The sequence below is a fragment of the Nerophis lumbriciformis genome, linkage group LG04 (assembly GCF_033978685.3).
Source record: "Nerophis lumbriciformis linkage group LG04, RoL_Nlum_v2.1, whole genome shotgun sequence".
Taxonomy (NCBI): domain Eukaryota; kingdom Metazoa; phylum Chordata; class Actinopteri; order Syngnathiformes; family Syngnathidae; genus Nerophis; species Nerophis lumbriciformis.
Window position 1 is genome coordinate 28,587,501 of NC_084551.2, and position 16,299 is coordinate 28,603,799.

The following is a 16,299-nucleotide window of genomic DNA, read 5'->3' on the forward strand; positions in this document are numbered from 1 at the left end:
ATATTACATTGTATTAATTAAAAAGTTAAAACATTCCAATGCAGAAATATGAAGACCATTAATTTGTACCACATGTAATGTACTGAATATCAGAAGCTTTTATTCAGGTAGAAATATCACAGATTACAGTTGGGATAGGCTCCAGCCCTCTGTGACCCCAAAAAGGACAAGCGGTGCAAAATTAATGGGTGGATGGATATTACAAAAACATCTTTGACAATGAAAGCATTAGCATAACAATCAACATTTTGTGCTATTTATGCATGAAACTTATCTAAACATGGAAGTGTAGCTCATCCTCTGAATGCAATTGCTCCTAAAGCAGGAATAGAAATTCTGTATTTCTACAAAATACAAAATCTTTCCAACACCTCTTAGTGACTTTCTTTCTCAAAAAAGACTAGCGAAAAATCTTGCAACTTTTTTTTGGATGTTTGGAGACATGAAAGCGCGTAACATTCTAATGTCTTTAACGTAAAGCACTGATGCTGTGAGTCTTACCAAGCATGTGCCGTCTACTGAATGTCTGCTCTTAGACAGCATGTACTGAAAACAATCTTCATTGTACTTTTAAGTGCAATGACAATGAAGTCCAGCAGAGGAGACCCACACTCACTCTGTGCAAAGCTGCAGCTGTTTCTGCCTGGGTTGAGATGTAAATGTTTCATCACTGCTTCAAATATAAACAGACCTATCGTTCATCTCAATAGATGAGCTAGTCAATAGATTTGGTTCGTTTGTGAATATCTCAACCTTTCAGTCTTTTGATCACATTTTATACACTCACATTGAACATGGTAGAACAAATATAAATACAATTAAACTAAGAATTAACAGAAGAAAATGTATTTTCAGTTCAAATCGTAATTTGCATTTTTTAACTACCGGTAGCACATCTTTTTTTTTTTTAAGTTTATGGATTGCAATGCCTTGAAGTTTTGTTCTGTATGTATATATATATATATATATACATACACACACACATATATATATATATACATACATATACACATTTATATACATATACTCAGCGGTTAACGGAATAGAAGCGTTAATTGGAACTTTTAAAATAATGCTAGATTTTGGTGATTACAAGGTTAACAAAAAAATTGGATAACACTAACTGAAAAAATACAGTAGAGAAATCTATAAAAGACCACTTTTTAATTACGGATGTTTATCCCCCACATTATTTTAGCTATCCTTTCATGTTTTTTATTTTCACAGTTCGCAGCACCATAGCTTTCCAAAACATGCTGCTATGTACCTAAAAAAATCTTCATGACTCATGAAAGGAGAAATTTATAAAATATTGGTTAAAAAAGGCATAGTAATCTCACATACAGCACAAGTTACCTGATGAACAGTGATGGCTGCTTAACACTCACACTTGTGGCTATAAAATTAGAGGGGACAAGCGGACTTTAGTAAACAAGTCATATGAAACTCAACCGTTCATTTCTTGCTATTCATTTTCTCCTTTTCAAACTGTCAGGGATGCCAAAGGCTTGAGGTTTTGGTCTGTATAACTTACAAAATGCTTTTGTAATATACCTGATGCTGACAGCAGCTTCTGCCCCAACATTCCAGAGACTGTCGCCATGGCAGCCGCGCCATTAATTTGACTGTCGGAATGTAACACCCTGACTGTACAGACTCCATCCTCCATATTGTCTGAGCCCTGGACCAACAGGAAGTAGTGAGCATGCTCACCTTTGACATCTACATCAGGTGCTGCAAGACAACATATGAATGTTAAAACACGGTAGACATTGCAGGTTGTAGCTCCATTCTTTATCATGTCTGAAACACAAAATAATATGCAATACATTTATGCTGCAGTCCAATTTCTACATGAATGCAGTCAAATCAGTTACTGTACGTCTTTAATATAGCTGTCAAGATTTTCACAGCAGAGTTTTCCACGTGTGAGTCTGCCTCATTCATAGGGCTTTATCATCTGTACAAATGTAGCTCTTGTTATTAATTTATTTCAGTATGCTAGATAAAACACATTGTTACACTATATGGTAATGAAAGGACTCACTGGGTAAGGACTTGGGTCTCCTGGCTAGAGACTCTCTCCAGCGCTGGGAGCTGATTTGGCTCACTGGTGTCTGCGCGTTTGGGGTGACAACGCAGGACAGGCTGAGCAAAGCTCCTACCTGAGCACACAAAAAATGTATTAGATTCACACACAATGCCCCCAGTCGGATGACCTCTCACTCAACAAAATGAATTGTAGTGTGACAAGTAAAAAGTTGTGACAGTGATGAACTGCCAGCATTAAGTCAAATACCTTTCCACGCAATGACTTAAGCTGGTCCAAAACAAGTTTACTTTTCACTGACTCCACAGCAAGGTATCTGATTTTTTTAGTTAAAGAACATGCCATGTTAAGACAATACATAGACTACAAAATAGGTTGAACTTGAAATCAATTAAAACCAGCTTAATTTGATATGCTAAACATGCCAAAATATATCCAGCCATCCATTTTCTATACCGTTTGTCCTCATTAGGGTCCCGGGTAAGCTGGGGCCTTTCACAGCTGACTTTGGGTGAGAAGCAGGGTACATCCTGGACTGTTCAAAGGCCAAACAAAGGGCACATACAGTATAGAAAAACACACATTCACATGCAAATTCAAACCTCTGAACAATTTTGAACCTTCAATTAACTCAACATGCATATTGTGGGGGTATGTGATAAAGCTGGAGTACACAGAAAAAACCCGTGTGGAGAGCAAGCATGTTCAGTGTCTTGGAAATAATATTGACTGTTATTTCCGAAAAAGGATTAAAAACATGTAAAATAAAATGTAAGTGTGATGCAGAAACCTTCAGATGTTATTGCAAACTCAGTCCTTTCAGAGGAAGTGTTGTGGTTATGATGATATTGAGGAGCATGACTGTTTTGCAGAGTTCAGTCATTGCTCTAGGGCTGGGGTAAAAGCTGTTTTTGAGCCTGGAGGTGCAGGTTTGTGTGGCTTTGTAGTCATCCTACTTTTTAAAGACCATCCAGATTTGCATACTTACATACAAATATGCGGCATACATATTCATAAAAACGAGTGTGACTTGAAGTTGTAATAGTTACAACATTTCACTTTTTAACAGAGGAGGGTGTTACAGTCCGTAGGATTGCATGGAAACAGAAATTTCAGACATGAGGATACAGTTCTAACAGGGTGTTGGACATCAGGAAGCTGGGCAGGTCTGACAGAGTAACCAAATGAAGCAGGTCCAAAACTGGTGCGTAGTACTGGAAGACCTGCAAAAATGGAAACAAATAAATAAATAAATAAAGGCAACATTGTCTGGCAAAGTTATAATCATCATGCAGATTCCTAAAATCAATACCATTAACTTCCTTAATACATTATATATAATATATATATTATATATGGCTGTCTTCAGGATTTGGACATTAGACTCCGTGGGAGGGAGGCGGAGTTAAGTACCTCCTGAGGCTCCCGTACAGCATGTGTGCTAGGAGAATGGATTGATTGCGTTCATCATTAGTAAAATATTATTCTGTGCAGACAAATCGTTTTTTGAAGTTGAGAGATCACTATTTTCTGCATACAATTTTGGCTGTCTCTAGAAAGCGATTGCTGCTTTTTGGTGTAACATCACGAGTCTAAAACAGCTGGCCTTGTGTTTTGGCCTCCCACAGCTCTCTCTCTGAAAACTATTTGTATGCACACAAGAATCTTTTACTAATAGTGTTGGTAAGATGTTTCTACATGGAGGACCGCTGCGATGCCAACGGGGGCACGTGTGACACCGGGGAAATGTGTTTTTTGGTGTCGGACTAAGATGAAGTGTAATAGCACATCCACTACAGTAGGTGGCAGTGGCACTCTCATTATCAGAGTGTGCACAGGGAGTACAGGTATTAGCTTTATGGTGTAAGTGGGGTAAGGGGTTGCAAAATATTTTCTATATCCCAATCTGTTTTTTTCTTTCTTAAAAAAAAACAACGCCATAGATTTGACTGGTAGTCGACTATGGGCCAAATCTAACGAATAAGATTTGACTATGAAAATCTTTAGTCAAAGACAGCCCTATAACATATACTAGAACTTTTAGCAGATGTACATACCCAATTAAAATCATTGTTTGTATATGTTTATAACTCCATTTAACAGCTCCAATAGGGATATGTCACTTGACTGATTCTGATTAGAGCTGATAATTACAAACCTAGCATAAATGTATTCCAAGGGGACCTTGCATGAGTGCTTTAACCTATACAGTCTTTTGATGTAACATCATAGTGTTCATTTAAACAGTGATAACGCTGAAATTAAATAAAAAGCACCTCAAACAACATAATCTGTTTGCAATGAAAGACCATATCTCTCAGCACGATTACATGTTGTTCGTTTTCAGTAATGAATTGTTCTTTCGAGAGCGCTGTCATAGGTCAAGTTTGAAAAGTAATTATATGCTTTTACTTGTAATTATATTGAGTTTGTGGACCCCAGGAAGACTAGTGGGTTGTTGTGGCAACCAGCTAATGGGGATCCTTAATAACAATCAAAATCACACTGACATGTCAAAGTCATTATTTCAGCTTGCTTGCCAAGGCCCAAAATACATTTGTGATAGCTGCCTTTCCTTTGAACAAAACATTTGTATTTCTATTTTGCATTGTACTCAAGCAAACATACATTTACTCCAGTTTCTAGGTTTTTACCATTTTACTGACATTACACAATTTTGTTTTGAAATTCATTCTTGCTGTATGACCCTTTATACGCTTTGAATAGTTTTTGTTGACAGGTATTTTTCTTTTAACAAAGACTTATTGGTGGATGCTGAATGTAATAATATGTGATCACTCATTACTGCAATGCAGAACGAACTGCTGTAGAAAAAATATTCTTTTATGAGCGGCACTGAAAGTGTGGGCATCACTGAGGTCAGTTGCATCATATGTTACATTAACCTACATGTTTTTTCCCTGTCTACCTTAGATTTTCATTAATGCATCACTGAACAGAGTGGTCTGGTGTTTACACATCTCAAGTGTCTGACCTGCTGTGCCTACTTTGGTCAAGCACATTTGCAGTGTTGGGACTAACGCCGTTAGTTTCGGCGGTAACTAGTAATCTAACGCGTTATTTTTTTATATTCAATAACTCAGTTACCGTTACTACATGATGCGTTACTGCGTTATTTTACGTTACTTTTTATGTAGTATCGGCTAGAAACTGAGGATCTGAGTGTGTTTTATTCCAGCGAAGCAGAGACGTGCTTCTGATTCTTCCTCTGCGCTCTCTGTGTGTGCGTGTGACTGTGTGTCTGAGTGTGGGAAGGGGAGGGGAGGGGAGGGGAGGGGGGTGCGCAATACAACCGTTGGCCAATAAAAAAGTAACCACAGAACACTATACGCCTATACGGTATAGTGTTCTGTGGTTACTTTTTGGTTGGCCAAGCGGACGTGACGACAGGCTGTCCCCACTCAGATCCGCACAGACCAGGAGGGGGCGTGCCTTAAGTCCGGCTGGAAATCGGCAGAAATTTGGAGAATGGTTGTCCCAGGGAGAGGCAGTGAAATTCGGGAGGGTTGGCAAGTATGAGATATTCTCACTTCTTTTCTTTTGTCGAGCACAAAGAAAAGAACATTTTAGTTAAATGTAAGTTGTGTCTTGGATCAAAGATCCCGTCTACTGCCCAAAACAACAATTCAAATCTGCCTGGTTAGGCTCTGTGTATGTCACGTGTGCCTTCCTTAGGTGAAGCCAGCTTTACAGCTATGTTGTTGATTGATTGATTGATTGATTGAAACTTTTATTAGTAGATTGCACAGTACAGTACATATTCCGTACAATTGACCACTAAATGGTAACACCCAAATAAGTTTTTTAACTTGTTTAAGTCGGGGTCCAGATACAGATATATACTATCAAATATATACTAACATCATAATACAGTCATCACACAAGATAATCATCAGGGTATATACATTGAATTATTTACATTATTTACAATCCGGGGTGTGGGATATGGAGGGGGGGGGTTAGGTTTGGTTGGTATCAACACTTCAGTCATCAATTGCATCCTCAGAGAAATGGACATTGAAACAGTGTAGGACTGACTTGGTAGGATATGTACAGCAAGTAGTGGACACAGAGAGAGAGATCAGAAAGTATAAGAAAAAGTGTCTACATTTGATTATTTACAATCCGAAGAGGTATTATGTGGAAGGGAGGGTGTTAGTTTAGGGTTGTAGTTGCCTGGATATGTTCTTTTAGTGCGGTTTTGAAGGAGGATAGAGATGCCCTTTCTTTTACACCTGTTGGGAGTGCATTCCATATTGAAGTGGCATAGAAAGAGAATGAGTTAAGACCTTTATTAGTTCGGAATCTGGGTTTAACGTGGTTAGTGTTAGTGTTAGTGTTATTATGCTGTTTGTTACTTATGTATGTTATGTTGCAGCTATTTAAAATAGTTGTGTCAATTTGTTCCGGCCTGAAATAAATTGGCCCTTTGAAACATATCTTTGTCTTTGTGTGTTGTATGTAGAGCACATTGCTTAGCAGAGTTCAGTGATGCAAATGTATGTCAAGTTGATCAACAGATTGTATTATTCTCCAGTGCAATAACAGTACTAAAATGAAGGCTAAAAGGGCATTAATGGAGCTTTAAAAAAAAAAAAAAGTAGAAGTAACTAAATAGTTACTTTTCACAGTAACGCATTACTTTTTGGTGTAAGTAACTGAGTTAGTAACTGAGTTACTTTTGAAATAAAGTAACTAGTAACTGTAACTAGTTACTGTTTTTCAGTAACTAACCCAACACTGCACATTTGTGAGTGAAAACGTGAAGTCTACGTGTAAGCATAAAGTTTGTAATTCCAACAGTTTGAACAATTATGCTGTCCTTCAGTATTGTTTTATATTCTGCCAAGACAATCCCCACCATCTGTTTCATCAGAGCTCTGAGCATTATCTCTCTCTCTCTCTTCTACCAGACACATACAGTTTAGTCTGAATATGTTTATATTAAGGATCCCAAACCAGCCATAACTTCCTGTGCACACCCTTTGGTTTTTATTGTTATGGATATTAATCTGCATCAGAAAGCTCATTATAGTGTGGCTCTTTACCAACTATTATTTTATATATATATATATATATATATATATATATATATATATATATATATATATATATATATATATATATATTTTTTTTTTTTTTTTTTTTTATAAATGAATTTATTAATCAATCCAACAAAACAATACACAACAATACCATAACAATGCAATCCAATTCCAAAATCAAACCTGACCCAGCAACATTCAGAATAGCAATAAACACAGCAATTGAGAGCAATTGAGGACACACAAACATGACACGGAACAATCCAAAAGTAGTGAAACAAAAACCGCTATTAATCTACGTACATCAGAAAGCTCATTATAGTGTGGCTCTTTACCAACTGTTATTAAAGACCTTGTCTCACACAGAGTTCTGTCTCTAAACCAGGGGTGCTCATTACGTCGATCGCGAGCTACCGGTCGATCGTGGAGGGTGTGTCAGTCGATCACCAGCCAGGCATTAAAAAAATAGTCCTAAAAATGAGCGATCATAAATCTTCACTATGACGTCACTTTCGTCACTTGATTGACATTCACGGCACCCGAGGGTCTTCTGAGATGACGCTGGCTGCTGCCAGCTCATTAAAATTACCGACTGGAAGGCGAGAAACACTTTATTTCAACAGACTCTGGCGCCGTACCTGTCGTCAAAACTCCAAAGACCGACTGCACAGTTGCACAATAAAAGCGCTGCTTCATCCTGCTTGCGCTACCAAAATAAGAGTCTCAGAAAGCTGGCGTGCACAAGCTAGCAAGCTACGGAGTTTGCCGACAATGTATTTCTTGTAAAGTGTGTACAAAGGAGTACGGAAGCTGGATAAATAAGATGCCAAAAACCAACCACTTTCATGTGGTATTGGACAGAAAGGAGGACTTTTTTTCTCCTCCATTCGAAAATGCGGACTTTATCAGCACCACCGTCTGATTCCTATCAATGCAAGTCATCAGAATCAGGTAATACACCAACTTATATTCTTGTCTTCATGAAAGAAAGGAATCTATATGCTTTAAACATGATTGTATTATCATTAAACACCTTTAACTTGTTAACAATATTAACTATATGTGTTAAACATGCTTGCATTATCATTAAACATCTTTAACTTGTTAACAATATTAACTATATGTGTTAAACATGCTTGTATTATCATTAAACACCTTAAATTTATTAACAACATTAACTATGTGTTAAACATGCTTGTATTATCATTAAACACCTTTAACTTATTAACAATATTAACTATATGTGTTAAACATGCTTGTATTATCTTTAAACACCTTTAACTTGTTAACAATATTAATTATATGTGTTAAACATGCTTGTATTATCTTTAAACACCTTTAACTTCTTAACAATATTAACTAAATAAAGTTGATTTGATTTGATTTATATGTGTTAAACATGCTTGTATTATCATTAAACACCTTTAATTTATTAACAATATTAACTATATGTGTTAAACATGCTTGTATTATCATTAAACACCTTTAACTTGTTAACAATATTAACTATATGTGTTAAACATGCTTGCATTATCTTTAAACACCTTTAACTTATTAACAATATTAACTATATGTTTTAAACATGCTTGTATTATCATTAAACACCTTTAACTTGTTAACAAAAACATGTTTCATAAATAAGTCAATATAAATTATATATATGAATGAGATAGATCCCCACGACTTGATCAATTGAAAAGTAGCTCGCCTGCAGAAAAAGTGTGAGCACCCCTGCTCCAAACACATTTACAGCTTTCGCACTGCACACATCCTCTACCTTGTAAACAAACACATGGGCTCCTTGCCACAGAAATGCACACACCTGAAGGATTACAGTATAATAGGTTGCGGGGCTTTATTAATTGTGCTCTTAAAGGACACAGGTCTACATTGCACCTAAGAAGCAGCGTACTTTGGCAAAATTATTTAGACAAGGTACCATGTAGTATGGAGAACAATGCACAGAGCGATCACTAAAGTAGTCGCTCTGCACATCCAAACCGGACAGCTCGTAGGCGTGTGTTGCTGCAAGACTCTTCTGGAATTATAACACATTTAATCATCGATATACTAATATAGCAGTGGTGTGCCGTCAGGGCCAGCAAGGCCTTCTCTGCTGGCCTAACAACCAGAAATCATGATCATAATTCATTAATTATTTCCCTAAATATCTAGAATTATTCATATTCTCTTCATGTCAAAATATGCTTGTTCCAGTGCTGTTGTTTTTAGTTTTAGTATGTATCCAATCAGAATTCAGCTAGCTTATGTTGCCATCCTGTACCAAATCTGCCAGACGCCTTCAGAATCAACAATGCAGGCGTCCGTGCACTGTAAGCGAACGGGGACATACAGGTGATAGACAGTTGCGATAGCCAATCAGATCACGAGTTGTTGTCAGTAAGGCCTTATAGACCTCACGTTGAACGTGACATTTACGTGTCCTGTGATTGGATACTCATCAGGACTGTTAGCGGATGAATTTGAGAACACAGAGTTGAGAGACAGTTGCGATCAGATTGCAAGTTGTTGACAGTCACTGTTCTGTTACAACCAAAAGTTGTAAACTCTCGTTGTTAAAGTGTGTCATGCTTGTTATTTAATTAACATTGTTACATGTGTATTTGTCGCCATCATGCGGTCAGGGCAGTAATAAATCTTTGAGAAGTGTGTACTTTGAATCAAACTTTATTGACCGGAAGTTGCATAAGCCAAGCAGAGAAATGTACGGTATATGTTTTAATTGCTGATGCGTTTTAATTTATTTTTAAATGCGCCAGAAAATAACCCGTTTTGTATACCGTTGATGTGATTCAATAAACAGTAGTGTGTAAATGTGTTCCTGTATAGTATTTCTCCAGCAATGATCATGTGGTGACATCAATTATGGTATTTTGAGATGTAATCATTGAAGTTGGAGATCACTGAAGGCCTGGGTGGGAAACGCACCACTGTAATATAGTACATGTGCAATGAAGTGTACATTGTCTTTAACATCACTTCACACCAACAAGGAGCCTAGGATACTTCAGGTAAAACCCTGGGTTTAGCCACTTACTAAAACTATAAAGTCATCTCAATATTTACTTGATTTTTTATTTGCATACAATGTACAATACTAAAATTGTATTTACATTAGTATATTAATCAAAGCAGAAGTTTTAAGTTTGGACTTTATTGATCTGATTGATTTGTATTACCGGTACTATTTAATGATTTTTGGTATCTTATGATTTATTGAAGTGTATTCATTTGCATGCAATGTGTAATACCACATTTATATTTACAGAAGTATTTTTTTTCAAGCAGACGGATTACCTCTCAGGGGAAGCTCTTAATAGAGTTGATTGAAGTTTTTAAGTTTGCACTTTAATAATCTCAATATTGGAGATTAATATGTATTTGCATGTAATGTACAATGCTACATTTTTGTTTACAGAAGTATTTTATTCAAGCAGAAGTACTACCTCCCAGAGGAACCTCTTAATATAGTTGTTTGAAAATTATAGCTTAAAAAGTACAATTTATATCTGGTCTAAAAATAACATTATACAAGAGTAACATGCAGTGTAATTTCAAACTACTAGTTGATCAAATAAGAGCAAAACTTGTTTTTAATTACCTCTGTCATTTGTATTCATTGGTTTCTTTAAAAAGTAGGGGGAAAAAATCTGTAAAAAATTGTAAATCAAATTCTTGGTGAAAAAATCTGAGATTTTATTTTTAGGCCACATCACCCAGGCCTAGTTAAATGGCTCAGTGTTTTGAAGCTCACAAATACATTTTCAAGGGCAATACAATAATAAAGGTTGAAAATTCACCTCAGAATGTACTTTGTGGTCTGCAGTGGAGGACGGGTCTTGCAGTAGACTGGACCTCGATATGTTATGCACTGGGGAGCGCAAACAAAAGCCATCGAAACGTAGCTCTGACATGTACTGAGTCAAAGAAGAGAAAAAATATATCAGATATATCCCACCACTTAGCAGCAACCAACAGAGAGTGTGATGGCAAATAAAGTATGGTGTGTAACCATGTTGAACTAAAAAAACAAAAAACAAAGATTGCTGTATAAAACAGACAGGTGCAGTGGTGGCTGCTGGTCTTTCATATAGGGGAAGCTATTTTTCAGCTACTCTCTTAACAGGAGTACAGTCTACAATAACATAAAAGATTTGAAGATGATAGAAAATGTCACTTAGGGCAAGGCATTTTAACCTTTTTGACCTCGGGGCCCAACTTTTCCACTACAGAGAGAGATGAGGCCCACTTAAATATTAACACTGAATTAGTCATATTGTTCTTGATTGTAATCGTATTCAATAATTATACCTAACCTACTTGCAGTTTAACAGGATAAACTTAAAAAATAAAAACCCCAAAATAAATACAAACTAAATAGAAATAGACTGCAAAAGAAAGGACTCATAAAAACAGATGAAAAAATTATTTACATTACACACAGCTAAACTGATTAAAATTCTAACTAAATTAATAACAAATAATAATAATATATATGTTTCTTGAATAAATGGTTAATTAAATAAAAGTGCATTTGTCCAGGGTACACCCCGTCTTCCACCCGAGTGCAGCTGGAATAGGCTCCAGCCACCCCCACGACCCTGAGAGGGACAAGCAGTAGAAAATGGATGGATGTATGGAAATGAAAGTGCATTCGGACCACAGCTGAGAAACAGAAATTTTTTGGTGGCCCTCTAGTGGGCGCTCACGGCCCAACAATGGGCCCAAGCCCTATTGTTAAGAAACACTGACTTAGAGGATTGAAACATTCTCCATATCAACTCGGAACAACAGAATGAAAGTTGAAAAATGCCATGACAGTGGTTTATTTTTCAAGATTGCTGATTCGCTTATTTTGCAGCAGAGAAAAAAAGGATTCAGCCTCAGGCCAAGCCCACTTTCCATACACTTCCAGAGAAGCTCAGTGTCCGATGGGCGAACAAAGCCGAGCTTTTATCCAATGATTGTCTAGTCGAGCTGCAATGAACAACCCCGTCTAAGCTCCCCCATTGAAGTCAATGGACGCTCAGCTTCAACACTGTTTAATGCACTGTGATGCTTCAAGAATTAAGGAAAGAAGAGAGTCGCGTCAGCTGTCGCAAAAGTAGTTGATTCTGAAGAAAAGGTTTTTTTTTTCATTCTAGCGCATATTTAGTCAATTAAAACTAAATACATATTTACTAAGTACATATTTGACCATATTTTTTTGACATGTTAGGGCAAGCTGAGCTTCCCTTGCAGTCTCAAAGCAATCAACATTAGACAGGTAAAAAAATTAATGATGTTTGACAAATGCGGGTCAAATTAATACTAATACATTTTTCAAATCAGATTAACTAAAGGGTTGCTAAGGATTAATTTAAATTAATCACAATTAAATATCATTATTCTTAATCTATGTTAATTGTGTTTTATTTTGCATGAGCAACAAGACTAAAAAAAGGGAATAAATATGCACTTAATGTTTATGAAACACCTTTAACATCATGGCAATGTTAAAAAATGTCTGTTTTTCTAAACAAACTTTCATCCACATTATTGTGGACCTGTTACTCCTTAAGTGTATTTACTTTGGTATTTTCTGGTGGAAGTGCTTCCTGCAGAGTGTGCATAATACTTTTTTGGACTTAAATTTCTCATGCGGAGGGCAAATTTGCTGTTTAGTGTCTTCCCAACTGACTTGTTTTCTTCTGCAGCATGTCACTACCCGATCATGGATGCTGATGCGTCATCCACGTTGCTGCTACTAGATCTCAGTGCTGCTTTCTATATAGTCAATCATAAAATTTTATTAGAACGTATCAAACACGTATTGGCAATAAAAGCTCTGATTCTGATTCTGAAAGTAAAGAAGAAAAAACTTCAAAACGAGGCTTTAAAATTATCTCAAAAAGTTTGTTTACTGTTTTTTTCTTCCAACACAATTTCAAGTGCCAAAACATCTATAAGTAAACAGGCTAAGTGATAATGATAAATGATAAATGGGTTATACTTGTATAGCGCTTTTCTACCTTCAAGGTACTCAAAGCGCTTTGACAGTATTTCCACATTCACCCATTCACACACACATTCACACACTGATGGCGGGAGCTGCCATGCAAGGCTCTAACCAGCAGCCATCAGGAGCAAGGGGTGAAGTGTCTTGCCCAAGGACACAACGGACGTGACTAGGATGGTAGAAGGTGGGGATTGAACCCCAGTAACCAGCAACCCTCCGATTGCTGCTATTATATTGGATGCTTCTGAACACTGTGTTTTGAAGTCTTTTTTTTTTTTAAAGTGGGCCTTTTGTGACATCACAGAATTACGGACATACTTAAGTGGGCATCCCAATATCTGCTATCTGCCAGCCTTCTTTCTCCCCCTCTGCTGAGCCGAGACCCCCGCTTGGAGTAATTCCTTTTCACCTCATGGTCGTCCGCCTGCTAATGTCTCTAAAATAATACGTCAATGTTTATTTGTCCACAACATTTTACACAAGGCTATTTTGTCAACATGGGTCGGGCTCTGGGGTTCCTGTCGCTGGCCGGCTTGGCTGCGTGGGGGCGGTGGTCCCTGGTTCCCTGGGCACCACACCTACTGTTTGTGGGTTGGGCTCTCGGAGAGGCTGGGGCCGTACTCTGGCTCCCACGCACACTGGGAGTCGAATATATTGTACATACAAATTCACATATACTCACATACATAGGTACCTACGCTCCCACATACATACACAAATACAGTACATATTTACATACTCAAAGTTCGTACATCCACACGCACATTCATTGTACAAACATACACATACTGTACATATACATTCACTGTACAAACATACATATACACATACTGTACATATACACTCACTGTACAAACACATATACACATTCTGTACATATACATTCACTGTACAAACATACATATACACATACTGTACATATACATTCACTGTACAAACACATATACACATTCTGTACATATACAAGTACATATGCATACGTACACTCATGCACATAATCACGTTTCATCAAACATATATTAACGATGTTGCCCTAGTGTAAACTGGGTATAACACATGGCACACAGACAAAGCTTAACCTATTGTTACTATGGTTGCTTCTCTTTCTTCCCCTCCATTTTTCTGCATTCTTTCATATCTCAAGTTATCATTACGTATACGTATTGTTGCATTTGAACAACTGTATTGTTGATAATAAAGGTAAATTATTGGTATTGTTCATTATCAATAGCGCTATTTCTATTGGTATTTGTATTGATCCATTTGTAGTGTAATAATGCTCATTGTCATTTCTGTATTATTTTTTTATTTTCGCTAACTGCTTATTTGCTATCACTTTTACCATCATATTTATACATGTCGTATTTGCTGATGTTGCTTTATTGTTGTTGTTGTTGTGTTTGCTGTTGTTGTTTTTGTCTCTCTGTCTAATCCCCTTTAGTCCCCACAATTTCCCCCTCTTGTCTTCTTTTTTTTCTCTTTCTATCCCCTCCTGCTCCGGCCCGGCTGCACCAAATGATAATATAAATACATTTAATAAAGTAAAATACAAATAAGGCAACAAGAGAAGTATCCTACACTTCTCTTTTGTAAAGTAAATCTAAACAGCCGATATGGGCATCTACATCAACTATATGATTTGCCTGAGAAGCTGGACAGGACAAAAAAAAAAAAAAAAAAAAAAAACATGCGCCAGTAAAAATTTTAATTAGCTGCTAAACTCCTACGAAAAAAGACACCATTGTGACATTACTGCACTACTTGGTTTAAGGAACCACAAGAAAATGTAGGATTCATAGAATAAAGTATTTTCATCCAATCGTGCCATGCGCACAATGACAGAAATGTGTGACATGCAGTGAGATACATGCTGGTAAAAGCTTTTTATGATGCGGAATTTTGCACCACATAATTTGTACCTAATGTTGTGACAGGTGAATCTATAAACTCTTTAAGAAGTTTATTTTCAACGGTGATTAAAACAATTTGTTCTTTGTCTTTAAGATATATATTTAAAAACTGTACATTTAAAAAAAAAAACATTGTGATACTTTTGTGGGCTTTGGAGGGGTACATTTGCAGTCTAAAAGGAACATCACAGAACAAGACTTAGAACGTGGGTTATAAATGTGACTGTGTAGCAAAATGTATACTAAATCTTGTTATATACAGCAAAGCCATTCAACTGGCAGGCAAGGGCCCAAATCTGACCAGGGAACAACCCCCCGAGTTGGGAGACAAACATTTTATAGCAAATTCTTAAAAACACTAAAGTTCTCCTGTTGTATAGAGGAACTTGGACCACACATTAGCAGATCCATGCATTGATACTTTAACCTTGCTAACAAACGTACAAAACTGGGGTCTAAATTTTGGATTTACATAACTGAGGCATTCATCAATGCACTCTTTTAAGGTCCTCTTTTTTTAGGCAGCAACAAAAAATTGTTTATAATGTGATTCATGTAACTAAGGTGTTGCTATAGCTCGGTTACTTCAGAAGTAGTCAGTAGTCATTTGTTATACTAGTTCTACGGGTAGGGTTCCTCAAAGTCCCATTTTAGGTCCTCTTTTTTTCATCCTTCGAGTTATTCAACTGGTGGCCCAATTCTTTTAGAATTGTGTGTAAATGTATTTTACATCAGTCCCTACTTTTGCAGTATATTTGATTAGTATTTATTTTGTCATCAGTCTGACCCAAGCCTTGGTAATATTTGTGTTTAACACATGCTTTCATATCACTTGACAAGGTTTATCCTGTTAAACCGTAGGTAGGTTAGATTTAAATATTGAATACAATCATTCAAATCAAAATTAAGATGATTAATTTGAAAGGGCCCCAGGCAAAGAGAAAAAGGCAAAGAGACAAGTGTGTTAAATGTAGATTAGACTCATCATAGGTCCACATTACTTTCTCAAAGATATGATGGTTTGGTTTTATTTAGGTCTTTGGTCACTTCTCAATCGACAACAAAATCCCTATTTGTCTGCAATTGAGTTTTTTTTGTTAAATGTAGAAAAAACACACCATTTTCCAGAACCTTTTAACTTCATTGGTGAGGGTTAAATAACCACACTTTAGACCAGGGGTGTCAAACTCAAATACAGAGCGGGCCAAAATTTTAAACTGAACAAAGCCGCGGGCCAAGGTTGAACAAATTAAC

General features: G+C 36.7%; 1 protein-coding gene across 1 annotated transcript in view; it reads right to left on the reverse strand.

Moving 5' to 3' along the window:
• Positions 1-16,299, reverse strand: part of mtbp (MDM2 binding protein) — a 65,537-nt gene that overhangs the window by 35,318 nt on the left and 13,920 nt on the right. The window contains exons 8-12 of the mRNA XM_061951382.1: positions 10,938-11,054; positions 3,179-3,273; positions 2,300-2,366; positions 2,048-2,165; positions 1,555-1,734 (exon numbers count right to left, since the gene is read on the reverse strand). Coding sequence (XP_061807366.1) covers positions 1,555-1,734; positions 2,048-2,165; positions 2,300-2,366; positions 3,179-3,273; positions 10,938-11,054 — 577 coding nt within the window. The remainder of the gene's footprint in view (positions 1-1,554; positions 1,735-2,047; positions 2,166-2,299; positions 2,367-3,178; positions 3,274-10,937; positions 11,055-16,299) is intronic.